Source organism: Bombina bombina, chromosome 5 (genome assembly GCF_027579735.1).
Source record: "Bombina bombina isolate aBomBom1 chromosome 5, aBomBom1.pri, whole genome shotgun sequence".
Lineage (NCBI taxonomy): Eukaryota > Metazoa > Chordata > Amphibia > Anura > Bombinatoridae > Bombina > Bombina bombina.
In genome coordinates this window covers 699,833,481-699,856,353 of record NC_069503.1, presented here as the reverse complement: position 1 = coordinate 699,856,353, position 22,873 = coordinate 699,833,481, and the positions used below count along the sequence as shown (strand labels likewise).

At 36.3% G+C, this 22,873-nt stretch overlaps 1 protein-coding gene across 1 annotated transcript in view; it reads left to right on the top strand.

Moving 5' to 3' along the window:
- F13A1 (coagulation factor XIII A chain) overlaps positions 1 to 22,873 on the top strand; it is a 328,117-nt gene that overhangs the window by 10,988 nt on the left and 294,256 nt on the right. The window contains exon 3 of the mRNA XM_053714703.1: positions 11,013 to 11,201. Coding sequence (XP_053570678.1) covers positions 11,013 to 11,201 — 189 coding nt within the window. The remainder of the gene's footprint in view (positions 1 to 11,012; positions 11,202 to 22,873) is intronic.

Below are 22,873 nucleotides of genomic sequence, written 5' to 3'. Positions count from 1 at the left end.
ACCCCCCACCCACTAAAATAAAAAAATAACTAACACTAAAAAATCCTAAACTACCCATTGCCCCTAAAGGAGCATTTGTATGGGCATTGCCCTTAAAAGAGCATTCAGCTCTTTTAAGAGTGCCCAATAAATCCTTAATTTAAAAAAAATAATAATAAAAAATTAGAAAAATGCTTAAGTATAACAGCCAATAGGATTTCAGTAGCTCTCATCCTATTGGCTGATTTGAATTTGAAGAATCAAATCAGCCAATAGGAATGCAAGGGACGCCATATTTAAACACCTACTTTAAATTCACTATTCAGTGTACGCGGCAATCATATGAAGAGGATCCTCCACACTCCATGGCTACGCAGTCACCGGTCCAGCTCCACGCTCATCTCCACTCCGCACCGGCTTGGTCCTGAATGAAGAAGGAAGAGGTTACTGCTTGGAAGAAGACTTCACCACCTGGGACAGGACCTTCTCCGCCGGACTTCAGGAACAGTAAGTACCTATCTGGGGATAAGACTTAGGTTTTTTTTTGTTTTTTTTAGAAGGGCAGTAAAAGAGCTGAATGCCCATACAATGGGTAGTTTAGGATTTTTTAGTGTTAGGTTTTTTATTTTGGTGGGTGAGGGGTTTTACTGTTAGAGGGGGGACTTAGTATTTTTTAAGGTAAAATAGCTGTTTAACTTAGGGCAATGCCCTACAAAAGGCCCTTTTAAGGGCTATTGGTAGTTAAGTATTAGTTTAGGGGGTGTTTTTATTTTTTGGGGGGTTATTTTCATAGGGATTAGGTTTAATGTTTTTATTTTTGATAATTTGGTTTATTATTTTATGTAATGTTAGACTTTTTTATATTTTTAATCTTTGATTAATTTAGAAAAAAAAAATATTTTGAAGTAATGCTTTTTATTTTTGTTGTAACTTAGTCTTTTTTTAATTTATGTAATTGGGGTTAATTTGGGGGGTGTTAGGTTAGGGGGCTTAGTAAATTAATTAGTTATTTGCATTGTTGGGGATTGGTGGATTAGGCGTTAATAGATATATTAGGATTATTGCGTTGTGTGGGTTTGGCAAATTAGGGGTTAATAGTTTTATTAGGTTTATTGCGTTGTGGGTTAATGGTGGATAAGGGGTTAATAGTTTTATTAGGTTTATTGCGATGTGGGTTAATGGCGGATTAGGGGTTAATACATTTATTAGGTTTATTGTGATGTGAGTTAATGGCAGAGTAGGGGTTAATAGTTTTATTAGTTATTGCGGTGGGGGTTGGCGGTTGACAGGTAGATAGATATTGCGCATGCGTTAGGTGTTAGTTAATTTTCTCAGACAGTTACGGGAGTTACGGTGCTCACATTTTTAGCGTAAGGCTTTCTGCGCCTGCCTATTGGCTAGATTTAGAGTTTTGTCAGTAACGACCCGCGTATCTAACGCTGGCTTTTTTCCCCCCGCACCTTTTAAATTCCACTGGTATTTAGAGCTCACAGAAGGGCTGCGTTAGGCTCCAAAAAGGGAGCGTAGAGCATAATTTACTGCCATTGTAACTCTCAATACCAGCGGTGCTTACGGACGCGGCCAGCTTCAAAAACGTGCTCGTGCACGATTCCCCCATAGAAAACAATGTGGCCGTTTGAGCTGAAAAAAAACCTAACACCTGCAAAAAAGCAGCGTTCAGCTCCTAACGCAGCCCGATTGTTTCCTATGGGGAAACAGTTTCTAAGTCTGCACCTAACACTCTAACATGAACCCCAAGTCTAAACACCCCTAACCTTACACTTATTAACCCCTAATCTGCAGCCCCCGCTATCGCTGCATATTTTTTTAACCCCTAATCTGCCGCTCCGTACACCGCCGCAACCTACATTATATCTATGTACCCCTAATCTGCTGCCCCTAACACCGCCGACCCCTATATTATATTTATTAACCCCTAATCTGCCCCCCACAACGTTGCCACCAGCTACCTACAATAATTAACCCCTAATCTGCCGACCGGACCTCACTGCTACTATAATAAAGTTATTAACCCCTAATCCGCCTCACTAACCCTATAATAAATAGTATTAACCCCTAATCTACCCTCCCTAACATCGCTGACACCTAACTTCAAGTATTAACCCCTAATCTGCCAACCGGACCTCACCGCTACTCTAATAAATGTATTAACCCCTAAAGCTAAGTCTAACCCTAACACTAACACCCCCCTAAGTTAAATATTTTATTCTAACAAAATAAAATAATTCTAATTAAATAAATTATTCCTATTTAAAGCTAAATACTTACCTGTAAAATAAACCCTAATATAGCTACAATATAAATTATAATTATATTGTAGCTATTTTATGAATAATATTTATTTTACAGGCAACTTTGTAATTATTTTAACAAGGTACAATAGCTATTAAATAGTTAATAATGGCTACCTAGTTAAAATAATTACAAAATTACCTGTAAAATAAATCCTAACCTAAGTTACAATTAACCCTAACACTAAACTATCAATAAATTAATTAAATAAAATACCTACAATTATCTACAATTAAATCTAACACTACACTATCAATAAATTAATTAAATACAATACCTACAAATAAATACAAATAAATAAACTAACTAAAGTACAAAAAATAAAAAAAGCTGTTACAAAAAATATTTTTTTTAATTACAAACATAATAAAAATATTACAATTTTAAGCTAATTACACCTACTCTAAGCCCCCTAATAAAATAACAAAGCCCCCCAAAATAAAAAATGCCCTACCCTATTCTAAAATTAAAATAGAAAAGCTCTTTTACCTTACCAGCCCTTAAAAGGGCCTTTTGCGGGGCATGCCCCAAAGAATTCAGCTCTTTTGCCTGTAAAAAAAAACATACAATACCCTCCCAACATTACAACCCACCACCCACATACCCCTAATCTAACTCAAACCCCCCTTAAATAAACCTAACACTAAGCCCCTGAAGATCTTCCTACCTTATCTTCACCACACCGGGTATCACCGATCCATCCAGGCTCCGAAATCTTCATCCAAGCCCAAGCGGGGGCTGGAGATCCATCATCCGGCTGAAGTCTTCTATCAAGTGGCAAGAAGAAGTCCAGAAGAGGCTCCAAAGTCTTCATCCTATCTGGGCAGAAGAGGAGATCCGGACCGGCAACCATCTTCATCCAAGCGGCATCTTCGATCTTCATCCGATGACGAGCGGCTCCATCTTGAAGACCTCCGGCGCGGATCCATCCTCTTCTTCCGACGTCCTAAGTCCGAATGAAGGTTCCTTTAAATGACGTCATCCAAGATGGCGTCCCTCAAATTCCGATTGGCTGATAGGATTATATCAGCCAATCGGCATTAAGGTTGATTACAACTGATGAGCAAATACAAACATCCCCCAAAATGCCCAGGTACTGTTAGGAGACAATTGGACTATTGCATTGCATTTATTTAAAATGAAAGACCTTCTTCTAAAATTAAGGTTTTGCATTATTTTCTTTCAAAGGGACAGTGAAAATCTTGTAATTACAAGATATTTCTATTGTGTTGCTATGCAATTATATATTAGCCAAGTCTTAATGTTTTTAAAACAATTAACATTCTTTTTTTACTGCAATTGGCAAACTACACCCTTTATTTGTCTTATTTGGGGGAGCCAATCTGGTCCACAGACAAAAAGGCTAGTCACCGTCATAATGTTACAGTTCTTATCTATTAAAGCCTTTTAGATACATAAATATAATAGTGTTAGCCTTGAGAAGTTTTACATTTTTAATAAATTGGCTTTACACCCTAACTCTACAAGTCAAGTCAAGCCAAGCTATTAAACACCTCAGCTGTTGAGGCATTTATCATAAGACTGTAGATGTTAACACTTTTCCTAGTTAAAAGGGTATAATAGTAGAAACATTACATGCTCTTATTCGTTAAAAAATAATTTTAAGACTAGTGACCTTGCACTACTATGTATTTAACCCCACAGTCAATGTACCACTCAAGACTTGCAAAGCACTACTGGTTCTGAGTCAAAACTAACTCTGATCCAATTAAATAAATTATAAAACAAAGGTTTTGTAAAATGGGGAAAAAAATCTGGAAATTAATTATATGCTAACTGGATGAAAATGTCAACTTAACTTATGTGTTGCCTTTGATTTTGTTAACCACATTATACACAGTTCACATTGAGTAAAAGGGTTACCTTTTTAATGGCTAACTGGTTACTTTAGGTTTAAAGCAAAGTACAGCATATTTAAGCACAATATAATGCTATGATATAACATTAAAGCAATTGAATATATTAGGAAGTGTAGAGATCATCTCCGCTTTATCTATCTATCTATCTATCTATCTATCTATCTATCTATCTATCTGTCTGTCTGTCTGTCTGTCTGTCTGTCTATCTATCATTGGTTTGCCTCTCTATCCTTCTCTATAGTTTGTTTAAAGGATAATCTAATGTTAAACTATTTTTGAAAGTTATTTTAAAGAGACACTCAACTCAAAATAAACTTTTATGATTCAAAAAGAGCATGCAACTTTTTTAGTTTTTTTTAACATTTCTTTTTATTTAGAGCAGTCAAATAAATACATACAAAACAAGATCAAAGCCTGTGCAGTGGCCATTTCAATTAACAATGGTATTATCGTATCATTCCCAGGTGTACCATCAAACACCGCACAGGGTGTCTTTAATAGAATCATTCCATCAAACGTATATAGATATAAAAGGAAAAAAGAAAAACAAGACATCTCTCACATTTTACATATTACCCATAGAGGATATGTTTCAATCTCCCCTCCCCCCGTAACCTTGTTCCAATCCTAAACTTATTCTAATAAGGATGTAATCTGAAACTATTTTGGGTAAATTAGAGGATCCAGCCAGGAGAAAAAAAAAAAGGGAGTGAGGGCTCTCATCCCCCCTTTCCGTTCTCACTCTCCCCTTAGAATCTCAAGTATCATTAGGGGACACAATGTGCTTCCATTCGCCTCGCAGGCTTTCTTCCAGAAAAATACTAGTGTGTCGGAATGGTGCAAGAACCTGCCTCTGGATCTATAGCTCAAAAGTTAAAATGAACCTGCGCCATTTGTGCAGGAATAAGTTAAGTCTATTACCTATATCTACTGTAACATCAACCTGCTCTATAAATAGCTGTGTCTTTGGCATATTGCAAAAATATGCCATAGTGGGTCATGTGGGTTCAGTCCAATGTCTTAGTATGGCCCTTCGTGCTAGTAGCATAACTAAAGTCAATTCCGAGTCAGAGCATGCAGTTTTATGAAATTTTCCAATATTCTTCCATTATTACATCTTGCACAGTCTTTTTATATGCAAACTTTCTATGGAACAAGATCATACTGAGCATGTGCACAAGCTTACAGGGTATTCGTATAGTAGTCAGTAATTGGCTGATGTCTGTCACATGATACAAGGGGCCAGAAAATGGGAGAAAAAATAAATTTGTCAGACAAAAATATACTGCTTATTTAAAATTCAGAATAGGTGTTAAATCATTGTCTTTTTATCATGCACTTGTTAATTGTGCATTTCTACTGCATTAAGCGGTACTTTAAATGGAAGAATTTGTTTAGCAGACATTTAGCATTTTTTTAAAAATAAATATCTACAAATTTTGAAAAAGTTAAGTAAAATGGATCAGCATTTTAAAAGTTAATAATATGAAAACGTTGTTATTTTAAGAGAGACAATGTTACAGTAGAAGCCACTTCCCCAATATGCTTTAAAACTGTCAGATAGAATAAACCTATGCTGATTGGTTTGCTACATTTAGCCACCAATCAGCAAGCGCTTCCCAGGTGCTGAACCAAAAATGGTCCGGCTCTTAAAGGGACATTATACACTCATTTTTCTTTGCATAAATGTTTTGTAGATGATCTATTTATATAGCCCATAAAGTTTTTTTTAAAATAAATGTATAGGTTTGCTTATTTTTAAATAACATTGCTCTGATTTTCAGACTCCTAACCAAGCCCCAAAGCTTTATGTGAATACCGTCAGCTACCTTCTCCAGCTTGCTCCTGTTTGTCTAAAGGGTTAACCACATTATACACAGTTCACATTGAGTAAAAGGGTTACCTTTTTAATGGCTAACTGGTTACTTTAGGTTTAAAGCAAAGTACAGCATATGTAAGCACAATATAATGCTATGATATAACATTAAAGCAATTGAATATATTAGGAAGTGTAGAGATCATCTCCGCTTTATTTATCTATCTATCTATCTATCTATCTATCTATCTATCTATCTATCTATCTATCTATCTATCTGTCTGTCTGTCTATCTATCATTGGTTTGCCTCTCTATCCTTCTCTTTAGTTTGTTTAAAGGATAATCTAATGTTAAACTATTTTTGAAAGTTATTTTAAAGAGACACTCAACTCAAAATAAACTTTTATGATTCAAAAAGAGCATGCAACTTTTTTTAGTTTTTTTTAACATTTCTTTTTATTTAGAGCAGTCAAATAAATACATACAAAACAAGATCAAAGCCTGTGCAGTGGCCATTTCAATTAACAATGGTATTATCGTATCATTCCCAGGTGTACCATCAAACACCGCACAGGGTGTCTTTAATAGAATCATTCCATCAAACGTATATAGATATAAAGGGAAAAAAGAAAAACAAGACATCTCTCACATTTTACATATTACCCATAGAGGATATGTTTCCCCTTAACTAATCTCCCCTACCCCCGTAACCTTGTTCCAATCCTAAACTTATTCTAATAAGGATGTAATCTGAAACTATTTTGGGTAAATTAGAGGATCCAGCCAGGAGAAAAAAAAAAGGGAGTGAGGGCTCTCATCCCCCCTTTCCGTTCTCACTCTCCCCTTAGAATCTCAAGTATCATTAGGGGACACAATGTGCTTCCATTCGCCTCGCAGGCTTTCTTCCAGAAAAATACTAGTGTGTCGGAATGGTGCAAGAACCTGCCTCTGGATCTATAGCTCAAAAGTTAAAATGAACCTGCGCCATTTGTGCAGGAATAAGTTAAGTCTATTACCTATATCTACTGTAACATCAACCTGCTCTATAAATAGCTGTGTCTTTGGCATATTGCAAAAATATGCCATAGTGGGTCATGTGGGTTCAGTCCAATGTCTTAGTATGGCCCTTCGTGCTAGTAGCATAACTAAAGTCAATTCCGAGTCAGAGCATGCAGTTTTATGAAATTTTCCAATATTCTTCCATTATTACATCTTGCACAGTCTTTTTATATGCAAACTTTCTATGGAACAAGATCATACTGAGCATGTGCACAAGCTTACAGGGTATTCGTATAGTAGTCAGTAATTGGCTGATGTCTGTCACATGATACAAGGGGCCAGAAAATGGGAGAAAAAATAAATTTGTCAGACAAAAATATACTGCTTATTTAAAATTCAGAATAGGTATTAAATCATTGTCTTTTTATCATGCACTTGTTAATTGTGCATTTCTACTGCATTAAGCGGTACTTTAAATGGAAGAATTTGTTTAGCAGACATTTAGCATTTTTTTAAAAATAAATATCTACAAATTTTGAAAAAGTTAAGTAAAATGGATCAGCATTTTAAAAGTTAATAATATGAAAACGTTATTTTAAGAGAGACAATGTTACAGTAGAAGCCACTTCCCCAATATACTTTAAAACTGTCAGATAGAATAACCCTATGCTGATTGGTTTGCTACATTTAGCCACCAATCAGCAAGCGCTTCCCAGGTGCTGAACCAAAAATGGTCCGGCTCTTAAAGGGACATTATACACTCATTTTTCTTTGCATAAATGTTTTGTAGATGATCTATTTATATAGCCCATAAAGTTTTTTTTTAAATAAATGTATAGGTTTGCTTATTTTTAAATAACATTGCTCTGATTTTCAGACTCCTAACCAAGCCCCAAAGCTTTATGTGAATACCGTCAGCTACCTTCTCCAGCTTGCTCCTGTTTGTGTAAAGGGTCTTTTCATATGCAAAAGAAGGGGGAGGGGGGGGAGTGTCTTATTTGCCACTTGCAGTGGGCTTTCCAGCTACCTTTTCAACAGAGCCAAACTGACAGCTTCTAAGTAAGTTTTTAAACAGTTTTATACTGGATTTTTATATCAGTATCTGTGCATCTTATTCTTTAAAGTAGTGTCTATTACATGCAGTTATATGAAAATGAGTGTATACTGTCCCTTTAAGTTATGTTCCTGTTTTTTCAAATAAAGATAGCAAGAGAACGAAAAAAACTTGATAATAGGAGTAAATTAGAAAGTTGCTTAAAATTGCATGCTCTCTCTGAATCATGAACGAAAAATGTAGGGTTTAGTGTCCCTTTAAGGGCCAGATATCACTGGAGTGGTAATTAATGCTCCCACTCGCATGCTAACTCTGCTAGAATTAAGCTTCGGGGCATCAGGTAGCATTTGCATTACAAGTTGAAAGTAAAGAGTTTTCACTTGTGTGCTAACCTGATATGCCCAAAAAGCTGAACTTGGAATATCATGCTCACATTAACATATTCCCCCATAGAAGTCAAAGGAGCAAAAAGGTGAAAAAAAAGCTAAGACTCTACTCGCACGCAAACCCAATCGCATATTCCAAGTGCACTAACCCGACATGAAAATATGAATATTTCACATTCCAATTTCTTCATATAGAAGAATATGTTCTATTTAATTCTAAATGCATAGTTCTACATATATCTGATGACATTTTGGTATATTTATTTTTATATATATATAAATATATATATATATATATACATATATATATATATATATATATATATATATATATATATATATATATATATATATATATATATAAATCATATATACACATATAAACACATAAATACATATGTACACACATATAAACATATACATGTATATGTATGTATCGCAACGTTAAAGCCCTTTACTGATTTTTTTTTTTTTTCAATTGCGCTCAAACGATTTTATTTACTTTCAAGTTGTTATACAAGCACTACACCAGATGCGTGCAAACACCCACACTATACCCCTTTTTACTCATGCGTAACTGTTAGCATGCCACTAGTAATCTTGCCCTCTATGAGCAATATAAGTAGAATAGGAAATCAAACAATGGGAAGTACACTACAGTAAGGATAAAGATTTGTACATAAACTTACATTTTTATTACATTACTCCTATTTAAATGGGTCAGTAGAAGATAGCATTAGCATGCATCCAAATCTCCAGTGGTATATTTGCGCACACTTGGCCAGTGATAAAACAAATGGAATCAAAATGTATGTTTGCTGCTGCATCCAAATGTGCTGTTCACGCTAATTCATGCCAAATTCTTTTATGTGAAGAGAAACTGGAAATATGGATAGGGGTTTGCATATTTTCATTGCAAAATCATACATTTGTATCATAAGTTTCAAGTGTATCGACTTCTTGGATAGTTCACATTGCACTGTATCCATCAGGTTTGGTTATTTTTAAGAAAGAAGAATTACAGCAATCAGGTCAAACTTCAATCAATTTATTTTGTGTAATAGTGCACAAGGTAATAGGTGCTCCCCATTAAGTGCAAGAGAAATCCTCTTACGCGTTTTGAGTGAGAGATCAAACTTCGTCAGAAAGTTATATTTACTGCAACGTAATATGGCAGAATTTAAAATCTTTCATATATAATATAAGGGGGTGGTTTTAACTGCTATACATCCTTTACAGATTAAAAAGTATCATATGCATATATTTACTTCTATGGCAAATTATTTAACTAGTATAACACTTTAATTAGTAAAACACATACAATTTATTCAATTTGGCAATTTTTTTTTGTTTTAGCCCATTGCATGTTTTTTTACTCCAATTGGAATAACATAAATGCATAATGAAAACAAATCAGAACACAGGATAACATACTGAGAAAGAAAGAATTGAGAGTCCCAGGCCTCTAGTTATTAATGTCTGTCAGACCTGATCCGACAGTGCGGATCAGGTCTGACAGACAACACTGAATACGGCGAGCAATACGCTCGCCGTATTCAGCATTGCACCAGCAGCTCACAAGAGCTGCTGGTGCAACGCCGCCCCCTGCAGACTCGCGGCCAATAGGCCGCCAGCAGGGGGGTGTCAATCAACCCGATCGTACTCGAACGGGTTGATTTTTCCGGCGATGTCTGTCCGCCTGCTCAGAGCAGACGGACAGGTTATGGAGCAGCGGTCTTTGTGACCGCTGCTTCATAACTGCTGTTTCTGGCGAGAAACACAGGGCATCAAGCTCCATTCGGAGCTTGATACATATGCCCCCCAGTCTAGTAAGAGTTTACGAACTAGAAGGTGATTGGGTTGATACAGAAAAAAAAGTGGAAGAATTGTGTAATTATTCTCCAATAATGATTAGATGTAGATTTTAATTGTCTGTAAATAACTAATGAATCACCCTGTTATTACTTAAGAGTTTTTGAGGAAGCACAAAACGTGTTAGACTGTGAGGTAGTGTCGCCCCTATACTGCATGGGTTTTTTTTGTACCACAATAAAGGATCTATTTTTACTATTACTGCAATTTGTTTAGCTTTGTTTGTATTGCTGAACTTTGATTAAATTGTTATTGGCCAAGGGGTGTGGTAAAGAGGAAGAAGAACAGTTTTTAAGTACAGGCAGTCCCCAGGTTACGAACAAGATAGGTTCTGTAGGTTTGTTCTTAAGTTGAATTTGTATGTAGGTTGGAGCAGGCACTTTTTTAGGTGAAACTGTAGCCAAACATTTTTTTAGTTTTGGATAGCACAGGGAAAAGTTTGTGTTGCTATCTCTGCCCCTGTTAAGAACGTTTCACATCACTTTCTGTCCTTGTGACAATTGGATTTTGAGTATTTTGGGTTATCCTGGAAAGAAGGATTGGCGATAAAGCTCTATTTTCTCCGTTTGTAAGTACGAATGTCTGTAACCCGGGGACTGCCTGTAGTAAACTATCAACTATGTATGTATTTAATAAATTCACTTTTAGCAGTTTATTCTTTCACATTTTCATTTGGACTTTATTAAAATATTCTATTTGCTTGAATTTATAGATTACCTAGAAGTTCAAAATGTTCACCTGTTCAAGCTGCCTAATGAAAACAACAAGAAAGAACATCACACTGATAGATACTTCAACAATAAACTTATTATCCGGCGCGGACAAACTTTCAATATTCAGATTGACTTTAACCGTCCGTACAATCCAGAAAAAGACCAATTTTGGATAGAATATGTTGTAGGTAAGTTAAACACATATAAAAAGTTTTTTTTTAATGTTTATTACAAGGCTTTTGATTGGAATGTCAAGAAATGTGAATATGTCACTAACACTTTAAATAGTGATTATGTATAAACAGAAATAGTTAACTGCAGTAAAATGTGGTTCTTCAACAAAGCTATTTTATAAATTATTTGCTTTGCAAGGGTTGCATTTTTATTTTAAAAAAAGGAAATAACTAAATAACTTTATTTCTAGCATTCCATTTTTTTTTTTTTTTTTCTGTCTGTGTGGGTAATTAGGGGTGGGATTATTTTCACCTGTTTGGGCCTTGCAAGCCTATAAATTTAGCACATTTACTCTGTGAGCTTGCTCTTTTAGGCTTGCTGTATTGATTATCTGTTAAAGTAACATTGTCTGTTTAAGTATAATAGTTAGCTAACCAAGGTAGTTAGGCAAACAAGGTTTTGGGGTAACCAAGGGGAAATATATTTATTTTATACTTTTAAGTTAAACCTTTTATTAAGAATGTGTGAGAATCTCATTCAGTGTACAGCTTGCCACATGTTTGCATCACTGGAGCAGCCGCTTCTGGGATTATATGTTTGTGGCAAGTGCGAGCATATTGTCTCTTTAGAAACTCGTATTGGGGATCTGGAGGAACGAATTGCAACACTACATGAAATTCAGACACTTGAAAGGGAAATGGATAGGACTGAGCTGGTTGTTAATGGTTCCAGCAGTGGGAATGGGGAGGATTCAGATGAGGAGACTCCAGGATGTAGCTGGGTCACAGTTAGAGGGCGAAGTAAGCGGAAGAGACAGGCCAGTTCTGAGCTGGTACACCCCAATAGATTTGCAAGATTAAGTGAAGATGTTGGGGATATCAGTTCAGGGGTGGCAGTGTCAGAGAGGGCCGTGTTGCCTAGTATAGTGAACAGTCCTTTAGCTGTGGAAGAGGAGCATACTATGGTGGGCAGTCCTTCAGTCATGGAAGAGGGGCATACAAGTCAGGGCCAGAGGCAGATGTTGGTGGTAGGAGACTCTATTATAAGGAAGGTTGATAGGGTAATTTGTCATCCAGACCCGTTACATAGAACAGTTTGCTGTCTTCCAGGGGCTCGTGTTAGGCATATTGTGGAGCGTATTGATAGATTGTTAGAGGGATGCGGGTCTGATCCTGCAGTCATGGTGCATATTGGTACTAATGAAGAAATCAGTGGGAGATGGAGAGTCCTAAAAAATGACTTCAGGGAGTTAGGTAGCAAGCTTAAAGCAAGGACCTCCAAAGTAATATTTTCTGAGATATTACCAGTGCCGTGTGTTAACTCAGTAAGGCAGAAGGAGCTAAGGTCTGTTAATTCATGGCTAAAAACATGGTGTAAAAATGAGGGGTTTGACTTTTTAGAACACTGGGCTGATTTTTCACTAGGGTACAAATTGTACAGTAAGGATGGATTGCACCTGAATGACATGGGTGCAGGTGTGTTGGGGGAAAGGATGGTAGCACGTTTAGAGAACCTTTTAAACTAGGCAAAGGGGGGGAGGGTCAATTAGAACAAAATAGAACAGAGAGATCAGTGTCTGAATATGTCACTCCCTTAATATCTCAAGGAAGGGATGACTTAAGAAATGTCACATTAGAAAGTATAGAGGAAAGTACACCAAGTAGCAGCAGAAAGCACATGAAAATTAAATGTATGACAACAAATGCAAGAAGCATGACAGGTAAAATGGGGGAGCTGACGCTCTTAGTTGCAGAAGAGGACTATGATGTTATCAGTATAACTGAAACTTGGTGGGATGATTCACATGACTGGGCAGTTAACTTAGAGGGGTATACATTATTTAGGAGGGACAGGAATAATAAAAGGGGTGGAGGAATCTACATGTATATTAAACCTGACCTTAAACCTACAATACGGGAAGATATTTATGATACAAGTGACAATGTAGAGACCCTGTGGGTTGAAATAAAGAGTGGGGGGAAAAATCCTAAAAAAATATTACTAGGAACATGCTACAAGCCTCCCAACATTAGTGACCCGGAGGAAACTCAACTACTTATCCAAATAGGTAAGGCTGCTAATAACAGTGCTGTAATTATGGGAGATTTTAACTACCCTGATATAAACTGGGCCAATGAAACTAGTAATTCAGCTAAGGGGGATAGATTTTTAAATGTTCTCAGGGATAACTTCTTGTCACAATTAATAGAGGAGCCAACTAGGAGTAAAGCTATATTGGATTTAGTGCTATCAAACAATACAGATATAATATCAAACATAGAAGTTAAAGAACATTTGGGTAACAGTGATCATAACATGGTCACATTTGAAATCTCTTTTCATATGCAGTGTTTTAAAGGCTTAACTAAGACTTTTAATTTCAAGAAAGCAAAATTCAACGATTTAAGGAAATCATTAAATAATATAAATTGGGACAATGTATTTTCTAATAAAAATACAGAGGATAAATGGATAATATTTAAAAATTTGTTAAATAAATATACATATCAATACATACCATATGGTTATAAAAATAAAAATAAAAAAACTAAGCCGTTATGGCTAAATAAAAATGTGTTGAAAGAAATTAGGAAAAAACGTAGGGAATTTAAATTATTAAAAGAAAATAGTACAGACTCAGCATACAATATTTATAAGGAATGTAACAAAGCATGCAAAAAAGCAATCAAATTAGCCAAAATTGAAAATGAAAAATTAATTGCCAAGGATTCTAAGTCTAACCCTAAAAGGTTCTTTAAGTACATAAATAGCAAAAAATCTAAGAAGGATAATATAGGTACATTAAAATGTGTGGACGGTAGCATGATAAATAATGACAGGGAGAAGGCTGAGGTACTAAACCAGTTTTTTTCTTCAGTATACACAAGAGAGGAACCATTGAATGATACTTTGGAACAGAATAGAACATGCCAGTCCATACCACTAACTGGGTTTTGTTTAGAGGATATCAGGAAAAAACTAAAAAATATTAAGGTAAATAAAACTCCAGGCCCAGATGGAATACACCCAAGGGTGTTAAGGGAACTTAGCACTGTTATAGACAAACCTTTACTCTTAATTTTTCAAGACTCATTATCCTCAGGCATGGTACCCCAGGATTGGCGTAAAGCTGATGTGGTGCCACTCTTCAAAAAGGGAAGCAGGGATGATCCAGGAAGCTATAGACCAGTTAGTCTGACATCAATAGTGGGGAAGATATTTGAAGGGATTATAAGGGATTATATTGATGAGCATATTCGTGTAAACAAGATTATGAGTTCTAATCAGCATGGCTTTAGGAGAAATAGATCATGTCAAACTAATCTAATTAGATTCTACGAGGAAGTAAGTAAAAATATAGATAAAGGGGAATCAGTTGATGTGATATACTTAGATTTTGCAAAGGCATTTGATACAGTGCCCCATGAGAGATTAATGCACAAAATTAAGGGACTGGGAATATCTGAAAATGTTAGCTCATGGATAAATAACTGGATAAAAGATAGGGAGCAACGAGTAGCAGTAAATGGATCATACTCAGATTGGACAAAGGTAATCAGTGGCGTCCCCCAGGGATCAGTACTGGGCCCTGTTCTTTTTAATATTTTTATAAATGACTTGGAGCAAGGATTAAATAGCGACATCTCTATTTTTGCAGATGATACTAAGTTAAGTAAGGTCATTAGGTCAGAGCAGGATGAACTCTCTTTGCAAAGGGATTTGCTAAAATTAGAACTATGGGCAAGTGAATGGAAAATGAGATTTAATACGGAAAAATGTAAGGTTCTACATTTTGGAAGTAAAAATAAGCAGGCTATGTATTTTTTAAATGGGACAAGACTTAGCCAAACACAGGAGGAAAGGGATTTGGGAGTAGTAATAGATAACAAGCTAAAGATGAGTGCACAATGCAGGGCAGCGGCTTCAAAGGCTAATAAGATACTAGCATGTATTAAAAGAGGCATTGATTCAAGGGAGGAAAGCATAATTCTGTCATTATATAAAGCCCTGGTAAGACCTCACCTTGAGTTTGGAGTGCAGTTCTGGGGACCGATTGCTAAAAAAGATATTGCAGAACTAGAAAAAGTTCAGAGAAGGGCCACAAAGCTAATAAGGGGATTGGAGAAATTAACCTATGAGGAGAGGCTAGCCAAACTGGGTCTGTTCTCTTTAGAAAAAAGGCGCTTGAGAGGTGACATGATTACTTTATATAAATATATTCAAGGCCCATATACAGAGATGGCAGAAGCTCTTTTTATTCCAAGAAAATTGGTTCTGACAAGAGGTCATAATTTAAGGTTGGAGGAAAGGAGATTTAATCTCCTGCAACGGAAACGTTTTTTCACTGTAAGAGCAATAAAATTGTGGAACTCATTACCAAAGGAGGTAGTGAATGCCAATACCATAGATACATTTAAAAATAGTCTGGATAAATTTCTGTATATAAACAAAATTCATGGATATGATTGCTAGTATTAAATGGGTCACATTTTAATGGGGTTATTTAAGCTTAACTGGAGCTTTTTGTAAGTATTTTAGATTTGTATAGGTTGAACTCGATGGACTTCAGTCTTTTTTCAACCTTATCTACTATGTTACTATGTAAAGCTAACTATTGCTTAGTTTACATTGTTGTTGTTAACTGTGCAAACTGGTGGTAAGAACAAGTATCTCCATTAAAATCTATGGAGATGTTTTATTTTATCACAATTCTACACAATTTTCAGCAGCAATGGAAAATATGCCTATGGGCCCCATTTACGAAGGAGCGACCAGACAAGTTTCTCAACTCGATGAACAGGATTCGCTGCCCGTATGTATCAAGTGAGCAAGTAATGCCCACCCCTTCTCTTGCGCGACCAATCACGTGAGAGAAGTGATTGTCAATCACAGAGAGCGAGTGAGCTCTCAGTGATTTTCCCTCGCCACCTCAGAGGTGGCGTAGGGTGTAAGAAGCAGCGGTCTAATGACTGCTGCTTCTTACATCGCGAACCTGCCCCGCAATGGCTCCGGAGCAGCTCTCGCTGTTTAGTACATGGAGCGCTATGTCTGCAAGACTTGATTGCAATATCTGACATGTTATAGTGTGGTCAAGCTAAATGAAGTTTGCTTTATTTTCATATGAAGGACCTGTTATTAATTGTATGATTGGCTACAGACCACATTGCATAACATGACATTACAAATTACACAGGAAATGTGCTGCTATTAATTCATTTTGTGTAACTTTATGTACCACTCATATTTACAAAAGGGCATGAAACCCCAAGGCTTTCTTTCATGATTCAGACAGAGAATACAATTTAAAAAAAACTTTTCAATTTATTTCTATTATCAAATGTACTTCATTCTCATGTTATTTTTTGTTGAAGATATCTAGATATGTAGCATGGAGCAGTACATGACAGGAAACAGTGCTGCCACCTACTGTTTTTGCAAATATATACCTTAGTTATAAAACTGCTGCCATATATTGCTCCAGTCACATGCACGCTCCTACACCTTCCTACCTGCTTTCAACAAAGGATACTAAGAGATCATAATGTTAATGTTATGTTTGATAATGAAAGTAAATTTGAAAGTTTTTTTTTTTAATTTTACACTACCTCTGAATAATGAAACAAAGTTTGGGGGATTTATATATCTTTAAGTATTAATGTGGGTCACATAAAAAACATTGGTGACTGGATACGACTAGAAGAACAAAGTTGGGAAGCCCCTGCTCAATAACAAGGGCATAATTAGTAATGTGTGTTTTCTCTATTTCAGAATGAGAAGGGGCCACAAGGGCAATATAATATAGTACTGATGGATCTAATACAATATTTTTTTTTGTTTTAGAATTTATTCTTTGTAAAGTTTGCATTTGGATTTATGGTTTTGAAATCTAGATGTTTTTTTTTTGTATTCTATTTAAAATTTGTCTCACAGTCTTGCTAAGCTAGCTGTACAATTGTGTTCCTTGAGCTTGTTGGAAGAGTTTTTACTGCTTTCACTTTAATTAAAGTGATATTAAAGTTACCGTTATTTGTCAATGCTATTTAAATTGGTTAGCCACCAATTAACAGCTAGCTCCCAGTAATGTGCAGTATGTACAGATTCTTTTCCACAAATGATAACAAGAGAACAAAGTAAATTTGTTAATGGAAGTGAATTTATATGTGTCTTAAAATGACATACAGCTAGATTAAAAGTCTGTGCGTTTGTCTTTCAATGCTAAAAATATGGTATTTTCAGCATTAAAACAGCAACGCAGCCATTACGAGTCTTGACGGTATAAGTGTACCGCAAGCCTTTTAGCCTGTAACGCAAAATCAGTACCGCACTCATAGGATTCCCATAGCGCTGCAATTACGAGTTTTGCATTCTGGCTAAAAAAACAGCCTAAAACGACAAGATCCTAACGCCATCTAAAAGCAGTAGTTATGAGTTTTACGCTACAAATCAGTTACAAAAAACTCATAGCTAAACTGCTAAAAAGTACACTAAACACCCATTAACTACCTATTAACCCCTAAACCGAGGCCCTCCTGCATCACAAACACTATATTACATTTATTAACCCCTAATCTGCTGCTCCCGACATTGCCGCCACTAAAAATAATTATTAACCCATATTCCACCGCTCCCCGACATCGTCACCACTATCATAAAGTTATTCACCCCTAAACCGCCGCCCTCCCACATCGCAAACACTATTTAAATATTATTATCCCCTAATCTTCTGTCCGCCCCCACTATACTTAAGTTATTAAGCCCTGCACCGCCGCCACTATAATAAACCTATTATCCCCTAAACCGCAAGCCACCCACAATGAAATATATTAAAATAAACTATTAACCCCTAAACCGAAAGCCCCCCACATTGCTAAAATAAACAAAATTAAACTAGTAAACCCTAAACCTAATGCCCCCCTAACTTTAGATTAAAATTACAATTTTCCTATCTTAAATTAAATTAAAATTTACCTGTCAAATTAAAAAAAAAATAAGTTTAAACTAACAATTAAACTAATATAATTATTAAACTAAAATTAAACTAACTACCAATTAAATTAAACTAAACTAAACATCAAAAAAATCCTAACACTACTCTAAAAATTACAAAGTATCTAAATACAAAAAATAAAAAAGACTAAATTACAAAAAATAACAAACACTAAATTGCAAAAAATAACAAACGAAATTATCAAAAATAAAAAAGAATTACACCTAATTAATAGCCCTATCAAAATAAAAAAGCCCACCCAAATTTAAAAAAAAAAACCTAGCCTACAATAAACTACCAATAGCCCTTAAAAGGGCCTTTTGTAGGGCATTGCCCTAAGTTAAACAGCTCTTTTACCTGTAAAAAAAAAATACAAAGACCCCCCAACAGTAAAACCCACCACCAAACCAACCCCCCAAAATAAAAAACCTAACTCTAAAAAAAAACTAAACTACCCATTGCCCTGAAAAGGGCATTTGAATAGGCATTGCCCTTAAAAGGGCATTTATCTCTTTTACATGCCCAACCCCTAATCTAAAATAAAAATCCACCCAAAAAAACCTTAAAAAAAAGCCTTACACTAACCCACGACGATCCACTTACAGTTTTTGAAGTCCCGCTTGAACAATCTTCATGCAGGCGGTGAGAAGTCTTCAACCAGGCGGCCTCTTCAATCTTCATCTAGGCGGCATTTGAATGGGCATTTGAAACCCACCACCCAACCAACCCCCCAAAATAAAAAAACCTAACTCTAAAAAAAACCTAAGCTACCCATTGCCCTGAAAAGGGCATTTAAATGGGCATTGCTATTTAAAGGGCATTTAGCTCATTTACATGCCCAAACCCACCCAAAAAAAACCTTAAAAAAAGCCTTGATCTTGATCCCGGTGGCACGGAGCGAGTCCATCCTGAAGATATCCGGCGTGGAGCATCCTCTTCATGTGGTTGCTGCCGTACACTGAATCTTCAATGCATGGTACGCGATTCAAGATGGCGTCCCTTACATTCCTATTGGCTGAAAAATTTGAATCAAACAATAGAATGAGAGCTGCTTAAATCCTATTGGCTGATTTGAACAGCCAATAGGATTTTATCAGCTCTAATTCCTATTGGCTGATTCAAAATTTTCAGCCAATAGGAATGCAAGGGACGCCATCTTGAATCGTGTACCTTGCATTAAAGATTCAGTGTACTGCGGTGACCGTATGAAGAGGATGCTCCGTGCCGGATGTCTTCAGGATGGACCCGCTCCACGCCGCCAGGATCAAGATAGAAGATGCCGCCTGGATCAAGATTGAACAAATCCAAAGAAGAAGGCAGCACCTTGCAATATAAAAATATCTTTATTTCCACATACTGGAATAAAACAGTGACGTTTCTGGTATAGAACCCTTAATCATACAAAGCTAAAACACACTGTTCAATCCTTATAAAGGCCTACCTATACACAGGTGTTCAATTAACACTTCTTAACAATTCCACCTAGTGGTTACTAACTTAATTACATCAATGTTAGAACTTTAAATTCTTATTTCACCTTGGTGCAAGATAGAATTAAAATCAATGCAGAATATATACACAGCAATGGCTTGAACAGATACTAATGTAGCTTCATCAGAATAAATTATTGATAGACAAATTATTGAGAAACAAATTATAGGAAAACCAATTATTGAAAAACAAATTATTGAAAAACAATTGCAGCAACTCTGACATTTCTTTGACTCAAAATGATTACAAAAATAAAGTGTAATCTAATTCTTTGTTTAAACCCAAGGGTTGCATTGCACTGAGTTTATATATCCAAAATGCCTCCTTCAATTTTAGCATTAACTCTCTATTACCCCCCCCCCCAATCTGGGACGTGGCACTGCATCAATGATTTGAAAACGAACCTGACTAATATTATGGCCACATTGGATAAAATGCCCTGACACTGGTGCCTCTAGGTTTCCACATCTGATATTGCTTTTGTGTTGTACTATCCTATCACGGACATGGCGTGTCATCTCGCCAATGTAAATTTTTCCACATGGGCATTTTATGAGATAGATGGCAAAAGCAGTATCACATGTGTAAAAGCCTTTTATCAAAAATTTTTTACCAGTGAGAGGGTGTACAAATTGAGGGCCTTTAATCATCGAATTGCAGTTGCCACATCCCAGACAGGGATAGCAACCATGATTTTTATCAGATATATAGCTTTGATGTTTTTTATTTGCACTTCCAATGTCTGTGTGTATAAGCTCATCTCTAAGGTTTCTCCTCCTTCTATAGGCAGGCATGGGGGGTAATGCAAATTCAGCAACACCTGGATGGCAACCCTGTAGAATACGCCAGTGTTTTTTTAGTACACTCATAATCTCACTACCATGATTGTTATGATCCATAACTACTACCATTCGTTTATCCTCCTTCTTTGGAGTTGGATCCTTTTTAGATTGAAACTTAGTTAATTCATTCTGAACCAGCGCTGTAGGGTAACCTCTGTCCTCAAATTGTTTTGCCATATTGTGTAACCTTGTATGTAGTCTATCTTCCTCTGATACAATACGTTGTACCCTTAGGAACTGACTTCTAGGTAATGACCTAACTGTACTTCTGGGATGAAAACTTTGGTAGTGTAGCAGGCCATTCTTATCAGTAGGTTTAACATATATATCTGTACAGACCATACCATCAATAAGATATACTGTAGTGTCTAAGAAGTCAACCTGTATTTCACTTGCATTGAGGCAAAATTTAATAGAGTCAGTGCTGCAATTGAGCTCAGCGACAAATTCCTCCAGGGTTCCAATGTCGCCACACCACACACCGAATACATCATCTATATACCGCCACCAGGCCACTGCATACTGCAGAAATAATGTATTCTCATAAATAAATGTTTCCTCATACATATTCATGAATATATTCGCGTATGTGTGGGCGACATTGGAACCCATGGCTGTTCCTTGGAGCTGGAGAAAAAATGTATCTTGAAACAAGAAATAATTCTGATATAAAACAACTCTCAATAGATTTTCAAAAAACATCTTTTGTGATGAAGAATACTTATTGACTGTATGGAGTACCTTCATGACTGTTGGAATGCCACTCTAATGTTTTATTGCAGTATATAAACTGCTCACATCTAAAGTGAAGAGTATATATTTGTTGCCATATAGATCTAAATTGTGTACTTTATCCAAAAAGTCCCCAGTGTCCTTGATATATGAATTGCCAAGGTGCACAAGCGCCTGAAATACTCTATCCAAAAAGATAGCTATGTTCGAGAAAACTGAACCTATACCGGCCACAATTGGCCTACCTGGTGGATTTTCAAGCCGCTTGTGCACCTTTGTGTAAAAAACTGGGATACATGGGTGATCTATGATCATTAAATCAGCAACATCTTTAGATATTATACCCATTTTTAAAGCTCTATTCACCATAGACACAATCTCCTTTTGGACAAATATGGTAGGATCATATGGCAACTCTCTATATACATCTTACTTTGATAACTGGTTCTTGATCTCTGTAATATACATACTGGTATTCATAACAGTAATTGCTCCGCCCTTATCTGCCATTTTTATTGTTAATGCTTTATTACTCTTTAACAAATTAATTGCCTCTCTTTCTTTTTTAGATATATTGTTACCAGGATGTTCTCCAGCAATCTTTTTGTATACTTTTTCCAGATCTTTTTTAACTAACTCCATATACGTATTAACGCTATGGTTAACATTAACTGGAACAAATTTGCTTTTATTTCTGAGGCCAAAACTACTCAATGTCAACCCAGTACTGCTATCTTTATCAATAGTTGGAGAATTTTTATTTGCAAAGAAACTTTTCAGTTTTATAGATCAAAAGAATCTAAATAAATCTTGTTCCAATCTTAATAGATTTAGGTTTTGAGTTGGACTGAACGATAAACCTTTGTTAAGGGCTAATATTTGCTCATTAGATAAAGTACAGTCAGAGATATTAATAATTATGTCATTTTTAGGCAGTTCATGGTTGGGATTATCCCAATCAGATGTCAGACAGTCAGTGGGTTCCTTGTTACTTCCCTCTAGTATCTCCGACCTCGACCCGATCTCCTCGGACCCCTCCAGAATGGTTGAGATCCGGACACTGTACCTCTTGCGGCCCTTGTGTTTGCTGCCACCCCTGTGGCCTCTCCTTCCGATTCTTCGGTTAAAAAACCGGCTGAGGAATCTGTGTCGCTCCCTACTGCAGCTTCGCCTTGCTGCCTGTGTCTCGGACGCCATCGCTGACGGAATTCCCCTGCTTGTGGGCGGTAGCTTGACTCCCGATCATGTGACCATCGGTAAACCAATCCGGATTCTTAATTCTCGATGTCTCTCTGGAACTTCGTTCTTTTCTGATCTTCTAGTATCTTTCGATATTCAGCTTCTCCTTTGTCAACATTTTTTACCAGGGTGTTATATGCCTCCAATTTCAGCGATTCACTCAGCTCCTCCCTCAGTCTCGATACCTCCGATTTCTGCTTGGATATTTCTTTATGCAGAAACTCCCTGGTCAGTATCATGAGATCGTAGGAGCATTTATTCAATATGCTGACAAATAGTTTGCAATATTCTTCATTGCTGGTCATTAGAGTTGGTCGGGCATTCATCCGAAGTCCCCTAGGTATCCTCTTTACCTTGCAGTATTTGGCCAATGTTACTGCATCAAGATTGAAGA